We start from the raw sequence: 23,180 nt of genomic DNA on the forward strand, positions 1-23,180 counted from the left end.
CAGCTGGTATTCACAACTTTGCTGAAAACAAAAACAAAAGCTAGCAGTTGTTGAATGTTTACTTTGTGCTTGGCCTGATTTTTCACTCTTCATATATGTTCATTTGAGCACCATCTACATGGTAGTCTGTTCCTTTTTGTTTTGCAATGGAAGAGAAATGGAAACCCAGAAAAATTTAGTGTTTGATCATGTTCCTGCAGCTAATAGACAGTGGAGTCAAGATTTGTACAAGGGGAGCTGGGAAGGTGGCTCAGTGGTAGAGTGCTTGCCTTACATGCATAAGGCCATGGGTTTGATTCCTCAGCATCACATAAGCAGAAAAAGCCAGAAGTGGCGCTGTGGCTCAAGTGGTAGATTGCTAGCCTTGAGCTGAAGAGCTGAGGGACAGTGCCCAGGCCCAGAGTTCATGCCCCACGACCAGCAAAAAAAAGAAAGAGAGAGAGATTTGCACCAGGATTATGCTCAGAACCCATATTTTAACCATTAATCATGCTCAATCGTGCTTTGCTGCCTTTCCAATACTGACTGACTAAACCACTTATCAATAGGTGCTCAATAAAGGAAAGGAGCTGTTTATTAGCTGCTTATCCTAAGTCTAGACGCAGCCGGTGTTGTACAAATACACGGTTGGTCTGGTGCAGAGAAGCTGTCGAGTTCTCAATTTCCCGCTTATTCAGACAACCTGAGCGGACCGGGGAAGCTCTAACCCTAATGAATTGGATCGATGCTCTCGGCTCTCTTCCTCCCAGGTTAGTTCCTTGTTCTCGGCGATCCTCAGTCTGAGAATACGCCCTTTCATCAAAGTACGCACGCGCAACACCTCGATTGGCTCTGCCCTGCGGGGGAGTGACGTAAAGCATTAGCCAATGATGCGAAGCATTAGCTCTCCTGCGTCCCCGCCCCCTCGTTGAATATTCATGAGCAGGGCGAGACGACGTAACTTCACGCCGCCGCCGCCATGAAGTGAGCCGGGGGCTGGGTTTAGAGGGTCCTGAGAGGGGTTGGGGGGGGAGGTGTCTGGAAGATGGGGGTCTACGGTGGGCGGGCCTCGGGCAGAACGAAGGGAAGCAGAAGGGCGGGGTGGGGGATCTCAAACCGGGCAGTAACGGGACGGTGGCAGCGAGGAGCCGCTGAAGGAACTTGGGGGCGTCGGGCGCGATGGGGTCAGGGGGGTCAGGGGGCGCGGAGGTGGAAGCCGGGTCTCGGGGTGCTGACCCCGCAGCTCCCGCCGCCAGGCTCAACGTGGACGGGCTGCTGGTCTACTTCCCGTACGACTACATCTACCCGGAGCAGTTCTCCTACATGCTGGAGCTCAAACGCACGCTGGACGCCAAGGTGCGGGGCTGGGGGGTGGGGACCGGAGGGGAGGGACGGGGGCGGGGCGCTCCGAGGGATCGGGGTGTGGGGGGAGAGCAGGAGGAACTCCAGGGGATGGGGCGTCCCGAGCCGAGGTCGCTTTTGAACTTCCAGACCTCAGGAACCCACGACTTGGAGACATCTCCTGTTGCCTGATATGGTGCAGGCTCCCAGCCCTGCGCCTTGGGCACATCATTAACCCTGCAAGTGTCTGGTTTTGAAAAATGGCGTATGAGGGAGACCTTGGGTTCCATCCCAGGACCAAGGTGGGGGGGGGGGAGTCGAGGGGCATGGTGTGGAGGTGAAACACAGTAGCTACTTCGTGTATTGTGGGGATTAAGCCACTTTGGACACTCTAAAAAGAGACCCGGAGGGGGCACCGAGGCGTCCGAACACCCCTACAAGGCCCAGGACAGCTCCTCCGCAGCCCCTACCCCAATAACCAAGTATTTCCAGCCAAAATGTCAGTCGAACTGGGTTTGAGAAACCCTGAGGTGAGATTCTTAGAATCCGTACTAAGTGCAGGAAGTACTCTTAAATTTTGGTTGAGTTAAAGAGGTTTGGCCCACGGGGCTGGGAAGGTGGCTCAGTGGTAGAGTGCTTGCCTTGCATGCCTGAGGCCCTGGTTTCGATTCCTCAGCACCACATAAGCAAAAAGAAAAAAGCCGAAGTGGTGCTGTGGCTCAAGTGGTAGAGCGCTAGCCTTGAGCTGAAGAGCTGAGGGGCAGCGCCCAGGCCCAGAGTTCAGGCCCCACAACCGGACCCAAAAAAAAAAAAAAAAAAGAGGTTTGGCCGAGTGCTGATGGCTCACGCCTATAATCCTAGCTACTCAGGAGGCTGAGATCTGTGGATGGAGATTCAAAGCCTGCAGGGGCAGGGAAATCTGTCAGACTCTTACCTCCAATAAATCACTCAGAAAACCAGAAGTAGCACTGTGGCTCAAGTGGTAGAGTGCTAGCCTTGAGCTGAGAAGCTCAGGGACAGCGCTCAGGCCCAGAGTTCAAGCCCCATGTCTTAAAAAAAAAAAAAAAAGAGGTTTGGTACCCCCAGGATCTCACTGGACATCAAGGTGTGCTGTGACTTGGGGCTTCTTAGGACCATTTTAGAGATGAGGGTATTGTGGCCCATAGAGGTCTAGGTGCTTGATGAGGTAGCAGAAATGGAGTTCAGTACCACATAAGCAGAAAAAGCTGGAAATGGAGCTGTGGCTCAAGTGATAATGTACTTGCCTTGAACAAAAGAAGCTCAGGGACAGTGCCCAGGCCCTGAGTTCAAGCACCCAGACTGGCAAAAAAAAAAAAAAAAGTCTTCAGATCTCAGCCTCCTGAGTAGCTAGGATTACAGGCGTGAGCTACTGGCACCACAGCAGGTGTGGACTTTCCACTGCCTTGTTGTCCTACTCTTCTCAGATGGTGGCATGGTGGCATTTGAGGAGGGCCCTCAGGGTTTAATGTACCTGAGGGCCTGGGTCCTCCTGTTTCTGACACACAGGGTCATGGAGTCCTAGAGATGCCCTCAGGCACCGGGAAGACAGTGTCTCTTCTGGCTCTGATCATGGCATACCAGCGGGTGAGTGACTCTCTTGCCCATGGTGGGAGGGAGGAGGTGGATGAGGACTGAGACCACTGGTCGTTGGCAGGCGTACCCACTGGAGGTCACCAAACTCATCTACTGCTCCAGAACGGTGCCTGAGATTGAGAAGGTGCGTTTGGGGGACCCTGTGCTCCGTCCCTCGGGGTTCTTCGGTAGGTGCAGGAGGTTGGAAAGTTGGGGACAAGGCTGCTGGGAGGGGCCAGGTGCTTTCTGTGACACCAAATTCCTCAACACAGGTGATAGAGGAACTGCGTAAGTTGCTAAACTTCTATGAGAAGCAGGAGGGTGAGAAGTTGCCGTTTCTGGGTCTGGCTCTGAGCTCCCGCAAGAACCTGTGTATTCACCCTGAGGTGAGCGTCATGCCTTTTCCCCAAGAATCCCCACCGCTGGTCGAGTCCTAAATTCCCATACTAGCAAACTAGACTATTTGGGGAATTTGGGGGGAGGGATACTCACAAATCTTTCTTTTTTTCATATTTATTTATTTTTATCAGTTCTGGGGCTTGAACGCAAGACCTGGGCACTGTCCCTGAGCTGCTTTTGCTCAAGGCTAGCAGTCTACCACTTGAGCCACAGCACCACTTCTGGCCTTTTCTTTTTATATGGTGCTGAGGAATCGAACCCAGGGCCTCATGCATGTGACCCAAGCACTCTACCATTGAGCCACCTTCCCAGCCCCAAATTTACCTTCTAATTGTCAACTCCTAACTCCTGCTCACACCTGCTGAGCGTCTGTGGAGTCTTCTCACTACCCCAGCCAGGGTTGAGGGTCAGTCCTTAGAGTCTCATAGGCTAGAGCCTGGCTCGAACTCCTTAGCTGTGTGCCTCTGGGCTTCAGTCTCCCTCTCATCCTACATTTGATGAGCATGGGTGAGATAATGCAGTAAGAGTCCTTAGCAAAGAGCTAAAAGAATATTAGAGGGCTGAGCGTGCTGGTGCACACTTGTAATCCCAGCCACTTTTTGGTCATGGGGCTTGAATTCTGGGCCTGGGTGCTGTCCCTCAGCTCTTCAGCTCAGGCAAGGGCTCTACCACGTGAGCCACAGCACCACTTCCTATTTTCTGGTGGTTCACTGGAGATCAGAGTCTCATGGATTTTCCTGCCCAGGCTGGCTTTGAACTTCGATCCTCAGATCTCAGCCTCCTGAGTAGCTAGGATTACAGGTGTGAGCCACCGGCATCCCACTGGGAGAGATTTTAAGGCAGCCTGAGCAACAGTGAGACCCTCTCTGAAAAAAAAACTTAAAAAGCAAAAGGGTGTGGCTCAAATAGTAGAGTGGAAAAGTAGGGTGGAAATTTATTTATTCATGAGCCTGCGTGGAGCTGGGCACTGGAGAGCTGGGGGCAGCAGCTCATCTGTGCTAACTGAGCTCCTTGCCCCCAGGTGACGCCCCTGCGCTTCGGGAAGGATGTAGACGGGAAGTGCCACAGCTTGACTGCCTCCTACGTGCGGGCCCAGTACCAGCAAGATGCCAGCTTGCCCCACTGCCGCTTCTACGAGGTGCATGATGGGAGGGGTCAGCCTTCTGGGGCGGCCAAGATACTAGGGGCAGCCGGCCTCCCTAACCTCTGGCCTCTTCTCCCCAGGAGTTTGACACCCATGGGCGCCAGGTGCCCCTCCCTGCTGGCATCTACAACCTAGATGATCTGAAGGCCCTGGGCCAGCGCCAGGGCTGGTGCCCATACTTCCTTGCCCGTTACTCAGTGAGGAGGCTGGTGGGGTGGGGCTGAGGGTTACAGGTTTGTCTGTCTATCTGTGTCTGGCTGTCTGCTTCTCTGCAGGCCCCATATCTATATTGTCCCTCAGTGTGTCTAGCCATCTGTTTCCCTTTGTGCCTTGTCTGTGTCTCTTTCTGTGTGTCCTTTCTGGGCTTCTGACCTGTGTCCGTTCAGGCCTGGTGTGGACACTGGAAGGCAGGCCAGGGTCACCATTTTCTCCTTGTCAGATTCTTCACGCCAATGTGGTGGTTTACAGCTACCACTACCTCCTGGACCCCAAGATTGCTGACCTGGTGTCCAAGGAGCTAGCCCGCAAGGCTGTGGTGGTCTTTGATGAGGCCCACAACATTGGTGAGGAGGGAGTCAGGTGTGATGGTGGTGAGCATGCTGCCCCAGACCCCCTCCCCACACACACACCCAGATCAAACTGGACTCGCCCCACCACCCACAGACAACGTGTGCATCGACTCCATGAGCGTCAACCTCACCCGCCGCACCCTGGACCGCTGTCAGGGCAACCTGGACACCCTGCAGAAGACGGTGCTCAGGTGAGGAGCAGGTGGGCCCCGCCGGGCCCGGGCGCCCCTGGCTCCCCTCAGCCCCCATCCAGCCCCTCCCTGCCCCCCCAGGATCAAGGAGACTGACGAGCAGCGCCTGAGAGATGAGTACAGGCGCCTGGTGGAGGGGCTGCGGGAGGCCAGTGCCGCCCGGGAGACCGACGCCCACCTGGCCAACCCTGTGCTGCCCGACGAGGTGCTGCAGGGTGAGCCCCAGCCCGCCACTGGCCCCCCTCCCTCCCCACCCCCGGCCCCCCTGCCTGGAACTACACCTGCTGACCCCATCGCGCCCCGCAGAGGCCGTGCCAGGCTCCATCCGCACAGCCGAGCACTTCCTGGGCTTCCTTCGGCGCCTGCTGGAGTATGTGAAGTGGCGCCTGCGCGTGCAGCACGTGGTGCAGGAGAGCCCGCCCGCCTTCCTGGGCGGCCTGGCCCAGCGCGTGTGCATCCAGCGCAAGCCCCTCAGGTAGCCCCGCCCCTCCCCTGGACGCCCCGCCCACCGGCCAGATAGCCTCTGCGCTGCCCCGCCCCCCACGTAGCCCCGCCCTGTCCCCAGTCACCTCGCCTCTCTTGTAGCTCCGCCCCTTTCCCAGGAGCCGGCAGGAGTCTCTTGGGTAGCCCCGCCCCCTCCCCCCGGCACGCCTTGACCACGCCTTCCCGAGGTCACGCCCTGTCAGTAGCTCTGCCCACCATCCTGGGAGGTCCCGCCCACAGCCCCGCCCACTCCTCGGACCTTGAGGTCTCAGTCATCAGTTTTGGGGACCAGGTGCTGATTGAGACAGCAGGGCTGCCCCAGTAGCTAGACTTGTCCTCAGAGTGACCGGTGTGGGGAAGCTGGGAGGGCCCAAGGCTCCTGACCAGCCTGAGTCCCCCCCCCCCACAGACCCCCAGTTATCCGGGGGGACACCCGCGGGGAGCCCTGGCAGCGCATGAGGGGCTGCGGCCTGTGGGTGCCCCATTCCGCCTTCCCTCCCCCAGATTCTGTGCCGAGCGCCTCCGCTCCCTCCTGCACACCTTGGAGATCACCGACCTGGCCGACTTCTCCCCGCTCACCCTGCTCGCCAACTTTGCCACCCTGGTCAGCACCTACGCTAAGGGTGAGCTCCCTCTCGTGGGGCCCCACGAAGCCGGGAGGCGAAGGAACAGAGTGGGCCGCGGGGAGAGGAGCCCGGTGGGGGGGGGGCATGGGAGTTCTGAGCAATGGGTGCTGGGTAAGATGGGATGGGGACAGAGACCACACAGGAGAGGAGAGGCAGGGGGGAGAAGGGGGTGGGGAGGGCATCCAGGGACCTTGTGGAGAGCACTTGGGGTGACGCCATTTCCTGGTTTGGGGGAGCGAGGGTAGTCTTCCCCTCCTCCCCCCTCAGCTTTAAGCTGATCCAGGCTTCTGTCTGATCCCTGATTAAATTCTGTGCAGGAAAGCAGGTCAAGCTGGCGGGTAGGGGAGGTGGGGGTGGGGGGACCCAGCTGTCACCCCACCTCCCAGCCTATTGTGTGCTTTTTAACTTTTGCCCTTCTATAGGCTCAACTCCAGGTGCTCTACCACTTGAACCTTGTGCCTAGTCCTTTTTGCTTTATATTTTTATATGGGGGAGGGTCCTTTTTGCCTGGGGTGGCCTTGAGCCTGGCCAAGGTCTCCCCAATCTCTACCTCAAGCCATTTTTGTCTTTTTTGGGGGGGGGGCAGCCCTGGGGAATGAACCTGGGGCTGGAGCTGGCCAGGCAAGCCCTGTTTACTTGCGCCTTCCTCCTCCTGTGCCCATCCTGTCTACCCTGCCTGCCCCCTCGTTCTCCCCGCCCCACTCCTGCCTAAATGAGCGCGCACAGAGGTTTATGTGGGCTCTCTCCCATCACCCTCATCCCTGTACTCGCTCCTTCCAGCTCTGAGTGTCTGTCTGCCCCAGGCCTCTCTGGTGGTCTGTGGGCAGCCAGGTGGTCCCCGTGCACGGGGCTCAGCCACAAAGCAGCAAGCACCTCCTCCTGGCAGTCAGGTTGCCCGTGCTGTGTGCCAGGCTGAGGGGGCCCATTGAATGGTGTCTGGCATGTGCAAAGGCCCTGGGGAGCAAGGAGGCAGCCAGTGACCCCAAGGTGGTAGCATGGTGGGGTCCCAGGACTGGGGCAGAGCCTGGCTTGGGGTTCCACGGCAGGGCACGGGTGGGCCCGGGCAGCATGGGCTGGAGGCTGGACTGTGGGGTTGGGTTGTGGAAGGAGGCAGAGTTTTGAGGCTCACTGCTGGCTCAGAAGGACGGTGGGCCTCGGCCAGGGTGCTGAGCAGAGGAGCCATGGCGCCCAGAGAAGTCAAGCATGGGTGCTTTGTGTTCGGTGGCCAGCGCCCTACTCTGTCTGCTCATGGGCCTGGACGTGGACGTGGCGTGTGGTGACCACTGTGACACGCTGTCTCTGTGCACTCAGGCTTCACCATCATCATCGAGCCCTTTGACGACAGGACCCCCACCATCGCCAACCCTGTCCTGCACTTCAGGTGGACCCCGCGGTGGTAGTGGTGGGGACCCCGGCCAGCCTGGCTCCCCCGCTAGTCCTCACTGCCTCCCTGTACTCACAGCTGCATGGACGCCTCCCTGGCCATCAAACCCGTGTTCGAGCGCTTCCAGTCTGTCATCATCACATCTGGGGTGCGGCTCACCTCCCCGTCCCTATCCCCTTTCCCCCGGCGCCCCCCCCTTGGGTCCTGCCCCCCGCCCTCCCACTGCTCACAGCCTTCCTGCTGTCCCCGCCGCAGACTCTGTCCCCGCTGGACATCTACCCCAAGATCCTGGACTTCCACCCTGTCACCATGGCAACCTTCACCATGACGCTGGCCCGGGTCTGTCTCTGCCCCATGGTGAGCCTGCCAAGGGTTGTGGGCCAGAACTGACTGCCTGCCCACTGCACAGGGCATGTAGGTGCACACAAGGTGATTGTGGGGTGCATGGGAGGGTGCGGGGAGAGGTGTTTCACAACCAGGGCCACTGGTGAGGAGCATGGACAGACTTTGGTTCAGTTCCTCCCCACCTGCTTATCTGCTGTGTGACCTGGGGCAGGTGAGTCGCCTGCTCTGTGCCCAGTCTCTGAGTGGCGCAGACGATAGTCACCCACAAACCCCCTCTAGGGGGCTGACGCAGTGGCAGGGGTCGGTGTCCACGCCACCATGAGCACCCGCTGCATCCTCAACACCACCTCCGCTCCCTGCAGATCATCGGCCGTGGGAATGACCAGGTGGCCATCAGCTCCAAGTTCGAGACCCGGGAAGACATCGGTGAGCTGTCCATGGGGGCTGCCAGTGGGTTCTAGGGGTGACATCATGGTGCTGTGCTGGGAAACCCCGAGTCCCTATGGCTTCATGCTCAGTATCCTCCCCTGGGGCTCTAGCTCTGGAGGACTGGGGAATAGCTCACTCCTGCTCCCCGCCCCCCCCCCCGGGGCTTCTGGGAAGCTCATGTTGAAGAAGGGTTGTGGGGAGCCCGCCACAGACAGATGAGCACCTCTCGTCCCACTCCCACAGCGGTGATCCGCAACTACGGCAACCTGCTGCTGGAGATGTCCGCCGTGGTCCCGGATGGCATCGTGGCCTTCTTCACCAGCTACCAGTACATGGAGAGCACCGTGGCCTCCTGGTATGAGCAGGTACGCTGGCCCCCACTTCCTCAGAGGCGCCCCCAACAGAAGTAGCCACCCCGCCTCTGGGCTCCCTCAACTGCGACCAAATCCCTCACCACTTGTGAAACCAGGCAGCAGGCCGGTGTGGCCCTACTGGGTGCCGTGGTTAGGAGGATGTTCTGGAGAATCAAAGTTGGATTGGGGTTGGGATGAATGTGGAGTGGCACCCTGGGAAGTGTGTGGGGTATTGTGGGAGCAGGACTCAGCACAGCAGTGTACTGGGTTACTGGCAGAGCGGGATGGCTGGCCCAGCCATGCGCCATTTACGTCCCAGTTAGAAAACCTTTGAGCTGAGCATCATAGCACATGCTTGTAATCTCAGCACTTGGGAGGCAGAGGCAAGACTGCAAGTTCAAAGCCACCCAGGGCTAGATTTGCCTGTCCCTCACTCATGACGTAATTCTCCTGGACTTCCTTTGGGAACTGTAGTTCTAGCTGTAACTCTGGCCTATCTTTCTGTATGGAGTGGGGTCAGTTTGTTTGTTCCTGTGTGGAAATATACTTGTATTCATACCATGGTAGGAAAGAAGCTCTCCTCTCTGAGGGCCCAGCTGCATCCTGACATCGGGGTGGCCTCTGATTGGCTTATAGTCAGGCCCTCCAACAATCGCTAGCCAAGATGGTGTAGCCTGATTGGCCATCTTAAGCCACACCCTCCCACGCATCTGGGGGAGCTGAGGAATGGCTGCACACAGGAGGCGGCCGTTGGCCTGGGTTTTACCAGCATGGCCAGGCCCTAAGTCCATGCCCCGCCTGACCTCCGGGTGTCGTCCTGTCCCAGGGCATCCTCGAGAACATCCAAAGGAACAAGCTGCTCTTCATCGAGACCCAGGACGGGGCTGAGACCAGTGTGGCCCTGGAGAAGTACCAGGAGGTGGGAATGGGGGTGAGGGCGGCCGGGCCGGGAAGGCAGTGCAGGGGGACAGTGTAGGGGTGACCCCCTGAGCCTTGGCTTCCCCTAGGCCTGCGAGAATGGCCGTGGAGCCATCCTTCTCTCGGTGGCACGGGGCAAGGTGTCCGAGGGGATCGACTTTGGTGAGTGCTCTACCCCTCTCCCCCTCCGCACACCAGGTCGGGTGGCACTGGGTGCACCCGTAACTCCCTCCTACCCCCAGTGCACCACTACGGGCGTGCCGTCATCATGTTCGGTGTCCCCTACGTCTACACCCAGAGCCGCATCCTCAAGGTGAGTCTGTGGCCTTGCAATGGGAGAGCGTGGCCCTGGGTCTTTGCCTCGGGACCTGGCCCATCCCCTAGTCCCCCCTAACTGCAGGCCCGGCTGGAGTATCTGCGGGACCAGTTCCAGATCCGAGAGAATGACTTCCTCACCTTCGACGCCATGCGCCACGCGGCGCAGTGCGTGGGTCGAGCCATCAGGGGCAAGACCGACTACGGCCTCATGGTCTTCGCTGACAAGGTACAGGTGGGGGACCCTGGGAGGGTGGGGGACCCTGCGGAGGGGGGCCTGCCAGCCTGGGGCTGCCTCCCCCTCACGTTCCTCGGCCCCCCCACCCCTCCCCGTGCTTGAAGCGCTTTGCCCGGGCGGACAAGCGGGGGAAGCTGCCCCGCTGGATCCAGGAGCACCTGACCGACGCCAACCTCAACCTCACGGTGGACGAGGGGGTCCAGGTCGCCAAGTACTTCCTGCGGCAGATGGCGCAGCCCTTCCACCGGGTGAGCCCCAGCTGCTCCTTCCTGCCCCTGGGTTTACCTGGACGGCCACGGCGGCTCAGTCCTAGCCCGTCCCCCTCCGTGGCCCGCAGGAGGACCAGCTGGGCCTGTCCCTGCTCAGCCTGGAGCAGCTGCAGTCAGAGGAGACGCTGCGGCGCGTGGAGCAGATCGCCCAGCAGCTGTGAGCCCGGGGACCGGGGTTTCCCCCCCGACCCCCCAGGTGACAGACACGCCGAGTGTGGTCGCAGCCTTTAATTGCCAGCCTCTGCCCCCCACCCCAACTTTGCGGGTCGTTGCAGCTGCAGTGCGGTCCACCTAGCGCGGGCTCAGGTCCTGGATGCTGGCGCTCAGGTGCCGGGCGGGAAGCTGGGATGATACAGGCACAGCTGGAGCTGTGTGTCACCCCGCACCCCCCCCCAAGCCCTCCGGGCCCTGGGAACCCCCTCACCTGCGTCCTGGCAGCCCCCGGGCTGTCCACATTGAGCGTGCTGAGCGACATGGCCCTCTTCATCCTGCGAGGACAGCGGAGGCCATCAGCCCCCGGGAGGCCCCGCCCACCTGGGCCCGCCCACCTGGGCCCATCTGGGCCTACCCGGCCACGCCCGCCATGCCGTCGCCACGGAGGCGGGAGACCAGCTTCTCACTCCCTCGCTTGATGGACTCCCGGAGCTTGGAGAAGGAGCTGCTCCGTCGGAAGGCCTGGGGGAGGGGGGGTGTCAGGGGCCAAAGGTCAGGGGTCATTACCCCCTTCCTACCTAGGGCGGCGGGAGCAGTCCACCCACCCCCTCACCTGCTGCTCTGCATCACCAGCTGTGCCTGTGCTGGGGGTTCCTGAGAGGACAGAGGGAGCATGATGAGCACCCCAAGAAGCCTGGCGGGGGGGGGGGGCGGGGGGGGGGACATGGGGAGGGGCGGGGGCTCACCTAGGGAGGCGGGCAGGCCTTCCGGGCCCAGGATCTCCTTGTACAGTGCCTCAGCCTGCTCGTACTTGCCCTGCTTCAGGTAGGCGGAGGCCTGTGGGTAGGACAGAGTTCAGGCTCCCATCTTGGGAGGCTGGGAGCTTCTTGGGGAGACCCCAGCCCCCCCCCCCAGCAAATCTCTCCACCCACTGTTCTCAAGCCTCTTATGCCCAGAGGCAGAAGCCAGGCAACTTCCTGTCTCAAGTGTTCTCCACCGACATCCATGTGCCTCAGTTTCCGTATGAAGTTGGGGGACAGCCACTCTACCTCATTGGGTTACCCCAATAAAGACCTATGCTGCCTCTGGCCTCCAGCTGCCTGGAGAACGGTCCCTGGTGTTTTTCTGCTCACCCCCACCCCCCTGCCCCGGCCCCGGGGTGGCCCAGGCACCTCACCAGGTTATTCTTGGTCTTGGCCACATTGGGGTCGTGGGGGCCCCCCAGAGCCTCGTAGATGCTCAGGGCCCGGGCGTAGTGCCGCTCCACGTCCTCAAACTTGCCCTGGTTCTGGCACAGCAGCGCCAGGTTGTTGAGCTGCTTGGCCACGTCCGGATGGTCAGCACCCAGAACCTGGGAGGGGGGGGGGACACATCAGGAAAGGAGGAAGCACTGTGGGGTACACCACAAACCAGACCAGGGAGGTCAAAGGGCACAGCACTCCAGAGCACCGTCGGGGTGTACAGAGTGGAAGCAGATGGCGTCAGGGCTGGGGCAGCCAACGGCACAGCTGGATGGATGGGGGGTTGGGGGTCTAGGGGTTGGGGACGGGACCTTCTCCCGGATCTCCAGGGCGCGCTGGCACAGGGGCTCCGCCTCGCGGTAGCGGCCGCGCTTCCCATACAGGACGGCCAGGTTGTTGAGGGTGGCGGCCACCTGTGGGGTGGGGACAGCGCGGTGAGGCGCAGCCCAGCCCCCACCCCACCCCCCCAGCCCCGAGCCCCACTCACTGCGGGGTGCTCGGCGCCCAGTGTCTGCTCCCGGATGTGCAGGGCGTCGTGGAGGAGCTCTGTGGCCTCTTTGTATTTGTTCTGGTCCCTGCGGGGCAGTGCGACACCGATGCCGCAGGCTGGGCTCAGTCGGGCACCCCCGGGGCTCCGCAATGCCCCATCCCTGCTTCCCCCCTCCCACCCCTCCCCACATCACCTCTCCCTGGGGGGGAGACCCCGGCCCCCCGCCATCCTCACCGGTATACCAGTGCCAGGATGTTGAGCATGGTGGCCACATCGGGGTGGCAGTGGCCCGAGCTGCGCTCCAGGTCCTCCAGGGCCTGGCGACACAGGGGCACGGCCACCTCATAGCGGCCCTGGCCTGCGTACTGGATCACCAGGTTGTGCAGAGTGCGCAGGCGCGCGGGGATCTCGTAGCCCCCCTGCTGGGCAGCAGCCACCCCCGCCGCCTCGGGACCTGGGGGGGCATGATGGTCAGTCACAGCCAGCCCTGAGGACTGCCATTATGCCTGCCACAGACCTTGGTCTGCCAGGCCCCCCACCCCCACCCCGCCCTGTGTCCATGGGTCCTGCACCCACCTTTCCTCTCTTCCTCCTCGCTGGGGAACAGGGAGGCCAGGCTGTCTCGGCGAGGTGGTGACTCAGACCTCTATGGGGGGAACAGGACTGGTCACGATGCAGCCCACGCTGCCTGCCGCCCACCAGTCTCCCATCTCAGCCTCCCACACGCTCTGGGATTACAGGTGTGCACTACCACACCTGGCTCTGGACTGGGGTTTGGGGGAGGAGTTCCCTGGCCTTCGGGGGGTGGGGGTCTTTGTTGATCCTGGGGAGTTGGGGGTACAGAGGGGGGAGGCGGGGGGACCTGGCTGTCCTCGGGCGGGTCATACTGCCGCAGCTGCCCCAGGAACTGGAGGTGGCTCTTCTCCTCCTCCAGCTGTGCCACGGCCTCCTCGCTGGCCCGCAGCCGCCGCTGCGTCTCCTCCAGCTCTTCCCGCAGCCACGCGTTCTCCTGCGCCAGCCTCCGTGCCTGCGCCCGCAGCCTCTGCTTCTCGGCCTCCAGCACGCCCACGTGGGCTGACAGGGCCAGGAGGACCTGAGGAGGGGCAGGGGCAACAAGTCAGGGGCCGCTCCCCACCCAGTACACGCCTGCACACACACCCCATTCTACCTGGGACACCCCAAGATGCTTCAGCCCCCACCAGTGGGACCTCACCAACTCTCACCAGGACCTTCATCTGCTCTGCTCCCTGGTATATAGGACACACCCCAATACCCCTCCACCCCTAGGCCTTCCTTGCACCCCCACCCCAACGCCAGGCCTTGGGTACCTGAGCCTCGCCCAGCCCCAGCTCGATGGCCTCCAGCGATCGCTCCACCACTTGCTGCTTCTCCTCCAACAGCTCTGGGCCTCCGGGGCCCAGAGCCGCCCGCTCTGCCAGGTGCCCGGCCAGGCCGCGGTGCTCGGCCCGCAGCGCCTCCAAACCCTGCACCACCTGCCGCGTCTGCCGCACCAGATCCTCGGGGGTCAGGCGCTCGGGGCCCAGCCCCACGCTTCCCGGTGACACCACCTGCACTGACATGGCTGAGAAGGGGAGATAGAGATGGGGGAGTCAGGATGGGAGCCAGACCCCCCCAAACCTTCCCGATGCTCACCTGCCCCACCAGGACCCTAGGGCTCCACCCCCCAGGTGGTCAACAGGCGCGCCCCTACTATGCGTGGTCACCTGGGGGCCAACAGCTGGCAGGTGTCCCCGGCTCACCTGGCCAGCCCAGCACACCCCAAGGCTCCCAGACGCTCAGCCCAGAGCTGGCCGGCAGCTGGCAGGGAAGGCGGGGCGTGTGGAGGTGGGGCGGTGCCCCTGAGCTCATTCTGGGGTGTTTTTGTTGGGAACCAGTCAGACCACTAGGGGGTGGGTGGGGCTGGGAGCCGGAAGCAGCGCCGCCTCCCGGGGGAGATGGGGAAGGGGCTTGGGTGTGGGCTCTGGAGGCCCCCTCTTTCCCCCCCCCCCCCGCAGGGGATACAGGCCCCACCCCCCATCACAGGCCTGCAGGGACACCCGTGTGCTGTGGAAGGTGCGGCCCACGGGTGGGACTAGCAGAGGCCACTCGAGGGTCTGACACGGGCGTGGAGAGATGGGGACCCGGCGTGTGCGGCTGGGACAGCACATCCAGGCAGACATGCAGCTGGTGGTGCTAATCTGGGTCTTGGGATTGCCAGAGACAGACAAGACAGACAGACACACCCCGCATCCCTTCTGGAAGACACAAGACCTCATTCTCAGAAACCACTCACACACCCACACTCCCTTCTTTCCAGTACAACTGACACACGCCCTCTGAACACACACGTGAACCTTCCCTCATTCCCAGGGCCCGGTGGCTCACACCTGTACTCTCAGCTACGAACGGGGCTGAGATCAGAGGAGCATGATTCAAAGCCAGCCTGGGCAGGAAAGTCAATGGAACTGTTATTATTTATTACTATTATTATTATTATTTGTTTGGTCATGGGGCTTGAACCCAGGGCCTGGGCACTCTCCCTGAGCTCTTTTGCTCAAGGCTAGCACTCTACCACTTGGGCCACAGCTCCATTTCTCGCTTTATGTTGGTTAATTGGCAGTAAGAGTTTCATTGACTGCCAGGTGCTGGTGGCTCACACCTGTCATCCTAGCTACTCAGGAGGGTGAGATCTGAGGATCACAGTTCCAAGGCAACCCAAGCAGAACAGTCCATGGACTCATCTCCAATGAACCACCAGAAAACCAGCTTTGAGAGGAAAAGCCATGCAAGAGTATGAGGCCCTGAGTTCAAACCCCAGGACCCCCCATTACCAGTCCACCTACCACTCTGGATTTGCTAGGCCTTCTTCCCCTGCCCTTCCACCTCCATGCTGGCCATGCTAGCCTGGATAGGCAGACGGAACAGAGGAGACCGGCCTGAACTTGGGCTCTTTCATTGTGGTGCCCAGGGGTACCCTGCTTCTGAACACGCTTTGCCCTTTCATCACTCTGTGCCTCACTCTCTGAAGTTGTGCCTGCATGCTCTCTTACGCAATCACCCCCAATGAACCCCTTCCTTATTGGAGACAGGGTCCCACTCTGCAGCTCAAGCTGGCCTGGAAGTCACAATCCTCCCGCCTCAGCCTCCTGCGTACTGGGATTACAGGCATGTGCCCCCATACTCAGCCGGTCCTAGACGCTATCATCTCAAAGATGAATAATATAGATCATGCTTCCCCCGTGATACTGGGGCCGACAGGGAGCGGCCAGACATGAGAGGGGAACACACGTCAGACCACCAGCCTGGGACTGGCTCCAGGGGGAGACTGCTTGTCTGTCACAGGGAGGCCCTGGCTTCCATCCCCAGGATCATAAAAACAAAGAGGGGGGGGCAAATTTCCAAATTTCAGAGCTGGAGGCATGACTCGAGTGGTAGAGGACCTGCCTCAAGCAAGCATTAAGCCCTGAGTCCAAACCCCAGCCTGCTCTCAAAAATCTAAAACCATTTTTTTTAACAGACGGTAACAACACTTTCACACCACGATAAAGCCAAAAAAGGCCATCAAAGCACAGTGAAAACCACGGAGGTGGCTCAGGCCTGTAATCCCCGCTACTCAGGAGATGTGAAGGTTGACAGTTTGAAGCCAGCCTGGTTAGACAAACCTTGAGAGACTTTAATGAATCACTCACATCTGGTTGGATTATTACTGATGAATCCCCAGTGAGAAGTCAGAGGCGGAGATGGGGCTGCAGCGGGGCCAGCCTCGGGTGAAGACTCTAAGCATGCGTGCAAGGCCCCGAGTTCAAGCCCCAGGACCCGCACAACCGCCCCCCCTCCCGCAGAGCAATCCGATCTGTCCGCACACACACCCCACGCACCCCCGGGCCCGCCAGCACCGTCCACTCCCCACCTGCACACTGCCCCCTCCAGGCGCCCCCCACACAGCCCGGGGCACCCCCACTCACCACCCGAGCGGTGACCCCCCCCCCCCACACACACACCAGCCCCTCCAGGAGAATCCCCTCCACCGCCCCATCTCTACCCCACACACCAGCTGCGCGAACCATCCTGCATCCCCGAACCGGCCGCCGCACCCCAGCTCAGCAGCCCGCGCACCCCAACTCCCAGCTGGCAGCCGTCACAAGGGCCCCCCCTCCCCTAGGCCCCGCCCTGCTCCTGTTTACCTGCGCCCGCTGGGGGGGGGTCAAGGTGAAGGGGGCGCGGCCCCAGCCAGGCCCCCTCCCCCCCAGAACCACGCCCCCACCCCCAAGGTTCCCCAGACCCTAAGGAGCCCGGATGTAGGGGGGCACGTCCGGGACCCAAGGCCCAAACCCGCCTTCGCAGGGCCAGCGGACCCCAGGTGCACCAGGCCTCGCCCCGCGTCCCCACCGTGGCTCTTGGGACCCCCCGGGACACACGCCCGGCGCCCACCTGGCTGTGGAGAGTCCGCGCCGTCGGCGGCGCCCCCTGCGTCCCGGCCCCACCGGCCCGCGGCTCTGGGCGGCTCGGGAGGCTCCCGGCGTCTCTTCCAGGGCGGCTCCGCCGGGGGCGGGGCGTCGATCTACCACGCCCCGTGAACACCACGCCCCTACAGGTGCGCAAGCCACGCCCACCGAGTCTCAGCGGGTCTTCCAGGGGCGGGGCGTCCCTCTACAAACCACGCCCATCATCCTTCAGCATCCGCTCCCCGCACGGCTCCGCTGGGGGCAAGACATCCACACGCCACACCCTCCGGAGATCACGCCCTCTTCAGGCCACGCCCACGGCGTGTAGCCTCGCCTATACTCGGATCTCAGAGGAGATGGACGCAGCTCGCGCGCAGGGCCCACGCCGGGCCTTAGCCTTGGCGGTGCCCCTTCTGGCCCCTTCTGGCCCGGGCCAGCCATCATCTCAAACGCTGCCCTCTCCGCAAAGCCTTCCCTGATTGCTGATGGTAAAGGGCAGGACCCCACCCAGATCGCACCTCCTTTCCCTGCGGAGCTGCGTGTGCGCCAGCCCGACCTGGGGTTTGAACTCCAGGCCTGGGCGATGTCCTTGATCTTTTTTTTTTTTTTTAATTTTTTGATCCAGGCTGGTGCTCTACCACTTGAGCCTCAGCTCTAGTTCTGGCTTTTTGGTGGTTCACTGGAGATAATTTGACCCTTCATTCCTCAGATCTCAGCCTCCCGAGTAACTAGGATTACAAGTGTGAGCCACTAGCACCTGGCTTCCTGCTCAATTTTGTTCACCAACTTTTCCTTTCCTTTAAAAAAATTTTTTTTGGTCAGTTGTGGAGCTTGAACTCTGGGCCTGGGCGCTGTCCCTCAGCTCTTCAGCTCAAGGCCAGCGCTCTAACACTTGAGCCACAGCGCCACTTCGGCTTTTTCTGCTTTTCCAGTGCTGAGGAATTGAACCCAGGGCCTCATGCATGCAAGGCAAACCTTCCCAGCTCTTCCTTTCCTTTTTTCTCCTTTTTCTTTCCTTTGTTCTTGTAATTGAACTCAGGGCTTCCTGCATGCTAGACAATGATTCCTTTTCTGAGCTCTGTTCCCACTGAGTCTTAAAACAGTAGGTAGGTAGGTAGGTAGATAGATAGATAGATAGATAGATAGATAGATAGATAGATAGATAGATAGATAGATAGATAGATAGATCTAAGAGTAGGACTGAAAGTATGTAGTCCAGGATGGCTTCAACCTCTCAATCATCCTTCCTCAATCTCTTCTGCATGCTAGGATTATAGATATGTACCACCACACTCCACCTCAAACTAACATGTTTGGGTTTTTTTTTTTTGCAGGTCATGGGGCCTGAACTCTGGGCCAGGCACTGTCCCTCAGCTCTTCAGCTCAAGGCTAGTGCTCTACTACTGGAGCCACAGCGCCACTTCCAGCTTTTTCTGCTTATGTGGTGCTGAGGAATCGAACCCAGGGCCTCATGCATGTGAGGCAAGCACCCTACCACTGAGCCACCTTCTCAGCCCACATTTTTTTTTTAATAATATATATCATCGGGTGACAGTGGCTCACGCTGTAATCCTAGCTACTCAGGAGGCTGAGATCTATGGATTACGGTTCAAAGCCAGCCAGGGCAGGAAACTCCATGAGACTCTTATCTCCAATAAACCACTAGAAAACTGGAAGTGGCGCTGTGGCTTAAGCAGTAGAGCACTTGCCTTGAGCGGAGAGTGCAGGGACAGCGCCCAGGCCCAGTATTCAAGTCCCATGACCGACAAAAATAAAATAAAAAATATATCATATGATTTGTTGCGCTGGTCCTGGGGCTTGAACTGAGCACCTGGGTGCTGTCCCTGAGCTTCTTTGCTCAAGGCTAGTGCTCTAGTACTTGAGCCACAGATCTATTTGACTTTTTGGTGCTTAATTGGAGATAAGAGTCTCAAGGGTTTTCCCACCTGGCCTGGCTGAACCTTGATCCTCAGATCTCAGCCTCTTTGGAGGATTGTTTTATTTTGCACATTTTGCATTCTTGGTGGGGGGTTGTGATGGCCAAGAATCGGGCTCTGAATTCATATTCCAGCACTTCCCTACAGTTGTGAGGCCTTGGGTAAGTAACATAACTTCTATGTGCCTCCGTTTTTCAAATCTGATGCTGGTCAGAGAACAGGAGGAGTGAATGGAGTAATGTGGACCCCGGGCCTGGCTGGAGCTAGCCTTTAGTATTACCTACCAACTGTACCAACTGCAGTGCGGCGGGCTCTAACCATCTGGATGTAGCCATAGCATCAGAAGGGAGCCTAGCATGAAGCAAGGGCTCGATAAATACTTGTGGGGTGACTGATGGGATGAATCAAGTCCAGAACCCTAAAATGCTTGAACCACTCACCCATACCCCATACCTCCGTGGTCTGCAGCTGCTGCACTATGGCCTATGTCCACCAGAGGGCGCTGCAAGCCCACGGGCCGAGCCCAGCCTAGGAAAGCTCCGCCCCTTCCAGTTCTAGAAAGGGAGGGAGTCCTCTCAGAGCCCCTGGCACATGCAACCTCCTCCAGGAAGCCTTCTGGGAATCCCTTCCCCCAGATGCAATCTCTGAGACTCCTGCATTTCATTCTTGCCCACTCTGGGTCATTTTTCTTTTTCTTTTTGGTTGGTCGTGGGGCTTTAACTCTGGGCCTGAGTGCTATCCCTCAGCTCTTCAGCTCAAGGCGAGCACTCTACCACTTGACCTACAGCACCACTTCCAGTTTTTCTGGTGGTTTATTGGAGATAAGAGTTTCACGGGGGCTGGGAAGGTGGCTCAGTGGTAGAGCGCTTGCCTTGCATGCATGAGGCCCTGGGTTCGATTCCTCAGCACCACATAAGCAAAAAGAAAAAAAAATCCGAAAGTGGCGCTGTGGCTCAAGTGGTAGAGCGCTAGCCTTGAGCTGAAGAGCTGAGGGACAGCACCCAGGCCCAGAGTTCAGGCACCATGACTGGACCAAAAAAAAAAAAAAGAGTTTCATGGACTTTCCTGCCTGGGCTGGCTTTGAACTGTGATCCTCAGATCTCAGCCTCCTGAGTAGCTAGGATAACAGGTGTGAGCCACCAGTGCCCAGCTGGGTCATTTTTCTGTGTTGTTGGCAGTGGTAATGGTGGTGGTGATGGTGGTGGTGGTGGTGGTGGTGGTGTGTGTGTGTGTGTGTGTGTGTGTGTGTGTGTGTGTGTGTGTGCACTGGTCCTGGGGCTTGGGAAATTCAGGGCCTGGGCACTGTCCCTTGGTCTCACAAACTTCCCTGCCCTGGCTGGCTTCAAACCATGATCCTCAGATCTCAGCTTGCTGAGCAGCTGGGAGCCACCGGCACCCAGATGGGTGATCATTCTTTTCTAGACAGGTGCATCTGTCCTACTGAATGGACCGCGTGTACCCTGGCCGCAGGACAGGGGCACGCCACGGTTCTGTCCCCAGAGCCATGCGGTCTGCATGGGGCAAGTACAGGGAAAACACTATGGAATCCCGGGTATTGGTTGAAAGAAACTAGAAATCCAACCGATCACGGTGGAGCATGCTGGCAGTCTCTGCACTTTTGGAGGCTGGGGCAGGAGTAGGAGTTCCAGGGTGGCCTGGGTTCAAATCCACCTGGGGCCAGGATGACCTCCTGCTGAGCCGGCCTGGGACACAGAGGATTGCCCGGGACAGAGGCCAGAAGGAAGTCCCTGCGCATGCGCAGGCCCGGCTGGCCCCAGGCCAGCATTTCTAAACCATACCTGGCACAGGCCCCGCGCCAATCACGCGCGTCCGCCCCACACCAGGTGCTTGCATGGTCCCTTTGCCACTGGTGAGCACGACGCACCCAGACCAGGCCGCTCTGATCTTTCCATTCTTACGATCAGAAGGGTCGCGAGGACTTTTCCTAGCTGGAGCTGCTAGATCTCTGACTCCGGGGTGGCTGGGATTACAGGCGTGAGCCACATGGGTGCCTGGCCTGGTAGTTGCTGCTTTGGGATAAATCCTGGGCAAACCCACTGGCTCACCTCAACCCGCAGTGGGGGAAGAGAGCTGGAGAGAAAGTCCTGGAACTTTGGCATCTCCAGAGGCTCAGGGGAAGAATGAGAAGTCCCCTCTCCCGGGTGTCCCCCCCCCCCACACACACACTGCAGAGTCCTAGAAGGGTGTGTCATCTGTCATCAGGGGCTTAGAGGAGTCTCAGCTGCTCTTCTCCCCCTCCCCCTCCTGCTGGCCACCAGCCCAGCCAGCGATGGGCCAAGCCACGCCCACCCCAGGGCCTTTACCCCTTCTGTTTCTACCGGGTGTCCCCACATGCTGGCTTCCTCCCCTCCTTCAGGTCTCTGCTCAGATGTCATACCTCCCAGAAGAAGCCTGCAGTGACCTCCTCTCCCCGCTGTTTTGGTCTGTGACCCTCTGGGTGGTTGAAAAGAAAAGATGCATCGTCCTCATACCCAGCACTCAACTCCTTAAAATAAAATAAAAAATAATACTAATCCTAAAAGCAGCTTTCGCCTATCACGGCATTCTAGCTAGGAAGGAAGCAGAGATCTGAGAATTGAGGTTCAATGCCAGCTCTAGCAGGAAAGTCCATGAGACTCTTTTTTTTTTTTTTGGTCCGGTCGTGGGGCCTGAACTCTGGGCCTGGGCGCTGTCCCTCAGCTCTTCAGCTCAAGGCAAGCGCTCTACCACTGAGCCACCTTCCCAGCCCTCCATGAGACTCTTATGGCCAATGAACCACCCAAAAGCCAGAAGTGCGAGCCGTGACTCAAGTGCTACAGTGCTAGGCTTGAATAAAAAAGCACAGGGAAGCCGGTTGCCCGGGGCTCACGCCTGTCATCCTAGCTACTCAGGAGGCTGAGAGCTGATGATTGCAGTTCAAAGCCAGCCCAGGCAGAAAAGTCCATCAGACTCTTATCTCCAATAAACCACTAGAAAACTGGAAGTGGCGCTGTGGCTCAAGTGACCTTGAGCTGAAGAGCTAAGGGATGGCACCCAGTCCCAGAGTTCAAGCCCCAGGACCAAAAAAATGTAGCACAGGGACAGCACTCAGGTCTTGAGTTCAAGCCCCAGAGCCAGCATTATAAAGAAAAAGAAGAGCCTGGTGCTGGTGGCTCATGCCTGTAATCCTAGCTACTCAGGAGGCTGAGATCTGAGGATCGTGGTTCAAAACCAGCCCCTGCAGGAAAGTCCATGAGACTCTTTTTTTTTTTTTTTTGTCAGTCATGGGGCTTGAACTCTGGGTCTGGGCACTGTCCCTCAGCTCTTCAGCTCAAGGTGAGCGCTCTACCACTTGAGCCACAGCGCCACTTCCGGTTTTCTGGTGGTTTATTGGAGATAGGAGTCTCATTGTCTTTCCTGCCCAGGCTGGCTTTGAACCTCGATCCTCAGATCTCAGCCTCCTGAGTAGCTAGGATTACAGGCATGAGCCACCAGCACCCGGCTTCCATGAGACTCTTATCTCCAATGAACCACCAGAAAACCGGAAGTGATGCTGTGGCTCAAGTGGTAGAACGCTCACCTTGAGCTGAAGAGCTGAGAGACAGTGACCAAGCCCAGAGTTCAAGCCCCACAACTGACAAAAATAAAATAAATAAAACAACCCAAGCAGAGAAATCTAGGAGAACCAAGTTCCAAAGTAAAAAGCAAAAAGTGGGGCTAGAGGCATGACTCAAGTGGTAGAGCACCAGCTGAGCAAGAGAAGTGGAAGGAACTGAATTCAGACCCAGCCATAGGTCGGTAGGCAGGAAGATAGTTAAAGAGATGACAGAAGGCCCGGAACCTTCCAGGCTGCACCCTCAAATACCAGCCCTGCTGGCATGGACTCCCCTCCCGGGAACTGAGGTCCCCGATGACAGCTGGGGTGCTGAGTGTGTCACAGTGCGTTGTTCCAGTCCCGAGTGCAGAGTGACAGGACTCCTCCCCCCACCTTCCCTTCCCCTTGGGGCTGGGGGGGGCCACGGGGGGCCTCCCGAGCTGCCCTTGTAAGGAGGGGAGGCTGGGGACGCCGGACACCCAGTTATAATTAACCCGGACACGTGGCCGCCCCCCCCTCACCAGCTGCCGCTCCGGCTGTGCCGTGGAGGCCACAGGGCACCGTAAAAATAACTCGGGGGCACACATGGCCCTGGGCACCAGAGGGAGGGGCGGGAGGAGCGTGACCCCCCCACCCCAGAGTTCACATCTCCCCAATGGGGTCCAGCCTCAGTTTCCCTCCTGCTCAGTGGCTCCCTGGGTCACACAGGGGTGGCCGTGTCCTCAGTGGGCTCCTGGTTCTGAATCTCCTAAGATGCTGGGGCT

General features: G+C 59.2%; 2 protein-coding genes across 5 annotated transcripts; one reads left to right on the plus strand and one right to left on the minus strand.

The window, feature by feature from the left end:
• Positions 1 to 929: 929 nt before the first annotated feature.
• On the plus strand, positions 930 to 10,737 carry LOC138812914 (general transcription and DNA repair factor IIH helicase subunit XPD). Its single transcript, XM_070001176.1, has 23 exons — positions 930 to 963; positions 1,236 to 1,335; positions 2,848 to 2,925; positions 2,996 to 3,058; positions 3,186 to 3,299; positions 4,334 to 4,450; positions 4,537 to 4,653; positions 4,896 to 5,019; positions 5,120 to 5,216; positions 5,298 to 5,431; positions 5,523 to 5,691; positions 6,204 to 6,322; positions 7,637 to 7,706; positions 7,788 to 7,857; positions 7,965 to 8,066; positions 8,417 to 8,480; positions 8,727 to 8,848; positions 9,663 to 9,755; positions 9,844 to 9,916; positions 9,997 to 10,067; positions 10,155 to 10,298; positions 10,412 to 10,555; positions 10,645 to 10,737. Exons 1-23 carry the CDS (start codon positions 959 to 961, stop codon positions 10,735 to 10,737), a joined length of 2,283 nt encoding a protein of 760 aa, XP_069857277.1. The 5' UTR covers positions 930 to 958.
• A 100-nt stretch (positions 10,738 to 10,837) lies between these two features.
• LOC138812915 (kinesin light chain 3) lies at positions 10,838 to 16,996 on the minus strand. 4 transcript variants are annotated; one of them, XM_070001177.1, is made up of 14 exons: positions 16,512 to 16,536; positions 16,150 to 16,236; positions 13,789 to 14,042; positions 13,323 to 13,553; positions 13,037 to 13,106; positions 12,695 to 12,914; positions 12,458 to 12,545; positions 12,282 to 12,383; positions 11,907 to 12,080; positions 11,476 to 11,566; positions 11,343 to 11,383; positions 11,145 to 11,251; positions 11,001 to 11,064; positions 10,838 to 10,918 (listed from the first exon to the last, which is right to left on the minus strand). In XM_070001177.1, the coding sequence occupies exons 1-14, from the start codon at positions 16,525 to 16,527 to the stop codon at positions 10,868 to 10,870; spliced, it is 1,596 nt and encodes a 531-aa protein (XP_069857278.1). In that variant the 5' UTR covers positions 16,528 to 16,536; the 3' UTR covers positions 10,838 to 10,867. The 4 variants fall into 4 exon arrangements, with proteins under 4 accessions (XP_069857278.1, XP_069857281.1, XP_069857279.1 ...); XM_070001180.1 differs by lacking the exons at positions 16,150 to 16,236; positions 16,512 to 16,536 and adding an exon at positions 16,892 to 16,996; XM_070001178.1 differs by lacking the exon at positions 16,150 to 16,236 and having other exon boundaries at positions 16,512 to 16,540.
• Positions 16,997 to 23,180: the final 6,184 nt, after the last annotated feature.

The sequence above is a fragment of the Dipodomys merriami genome, unplaced genomic scaffold (genome assembly GCF_024711535.1).
Source record: "Dipodomys merriami isolate MVZ:Mamm:240054 unplaced genomic scaffold, mDipMer1.0.p SCAF_57, whole genome shotgun sequence".
NCBI classification, from domain to species: domain Eukaryota; kingdom Metazoa; phylum Chordata; class Mammalia; order Rodentia; family Heteromyidae; genus Dipodomys; species Dipodomys merriami.

Excerpts from the sequence above, each read along its gene's own strand:
- LOC138812914 (XM_070001176.1), top strand. Across the intron at positions 1,336-2,847 it reads AACGCACGCTGGACGCCAAG|GGTCATGGAGTCCTAGAGAT; the intron begins GTGCGGGGCTGG and ends TCTGACACACAG. Across the intron at positions 10,068-10,154 it reads CCCAGAGCCGCATCCTCAAG|GCCCGGCTGGAGTATCTGCG; the intron begins GTGAGTCTGTGG and ends CCCTAACTGCAG.
- LOC138812915 (XM_070001177.1), bottom strand. Across the intron at positions 12,546-12,694 it reads ATCCTGGCACTGGTATACCG|GGACCAGAACAAATACAAAG; the intron begins GTGAGGATGGCG and ends ACTGCCCCGCAG. Across the intron at positions 12,384-12,457 it reads TGGGCGCCGAGCACCCCGCA|GTGGCCGCCACCCTCAACAA; the intron begins GTGAGTGGGGCT and ends CCCACCCCACAG.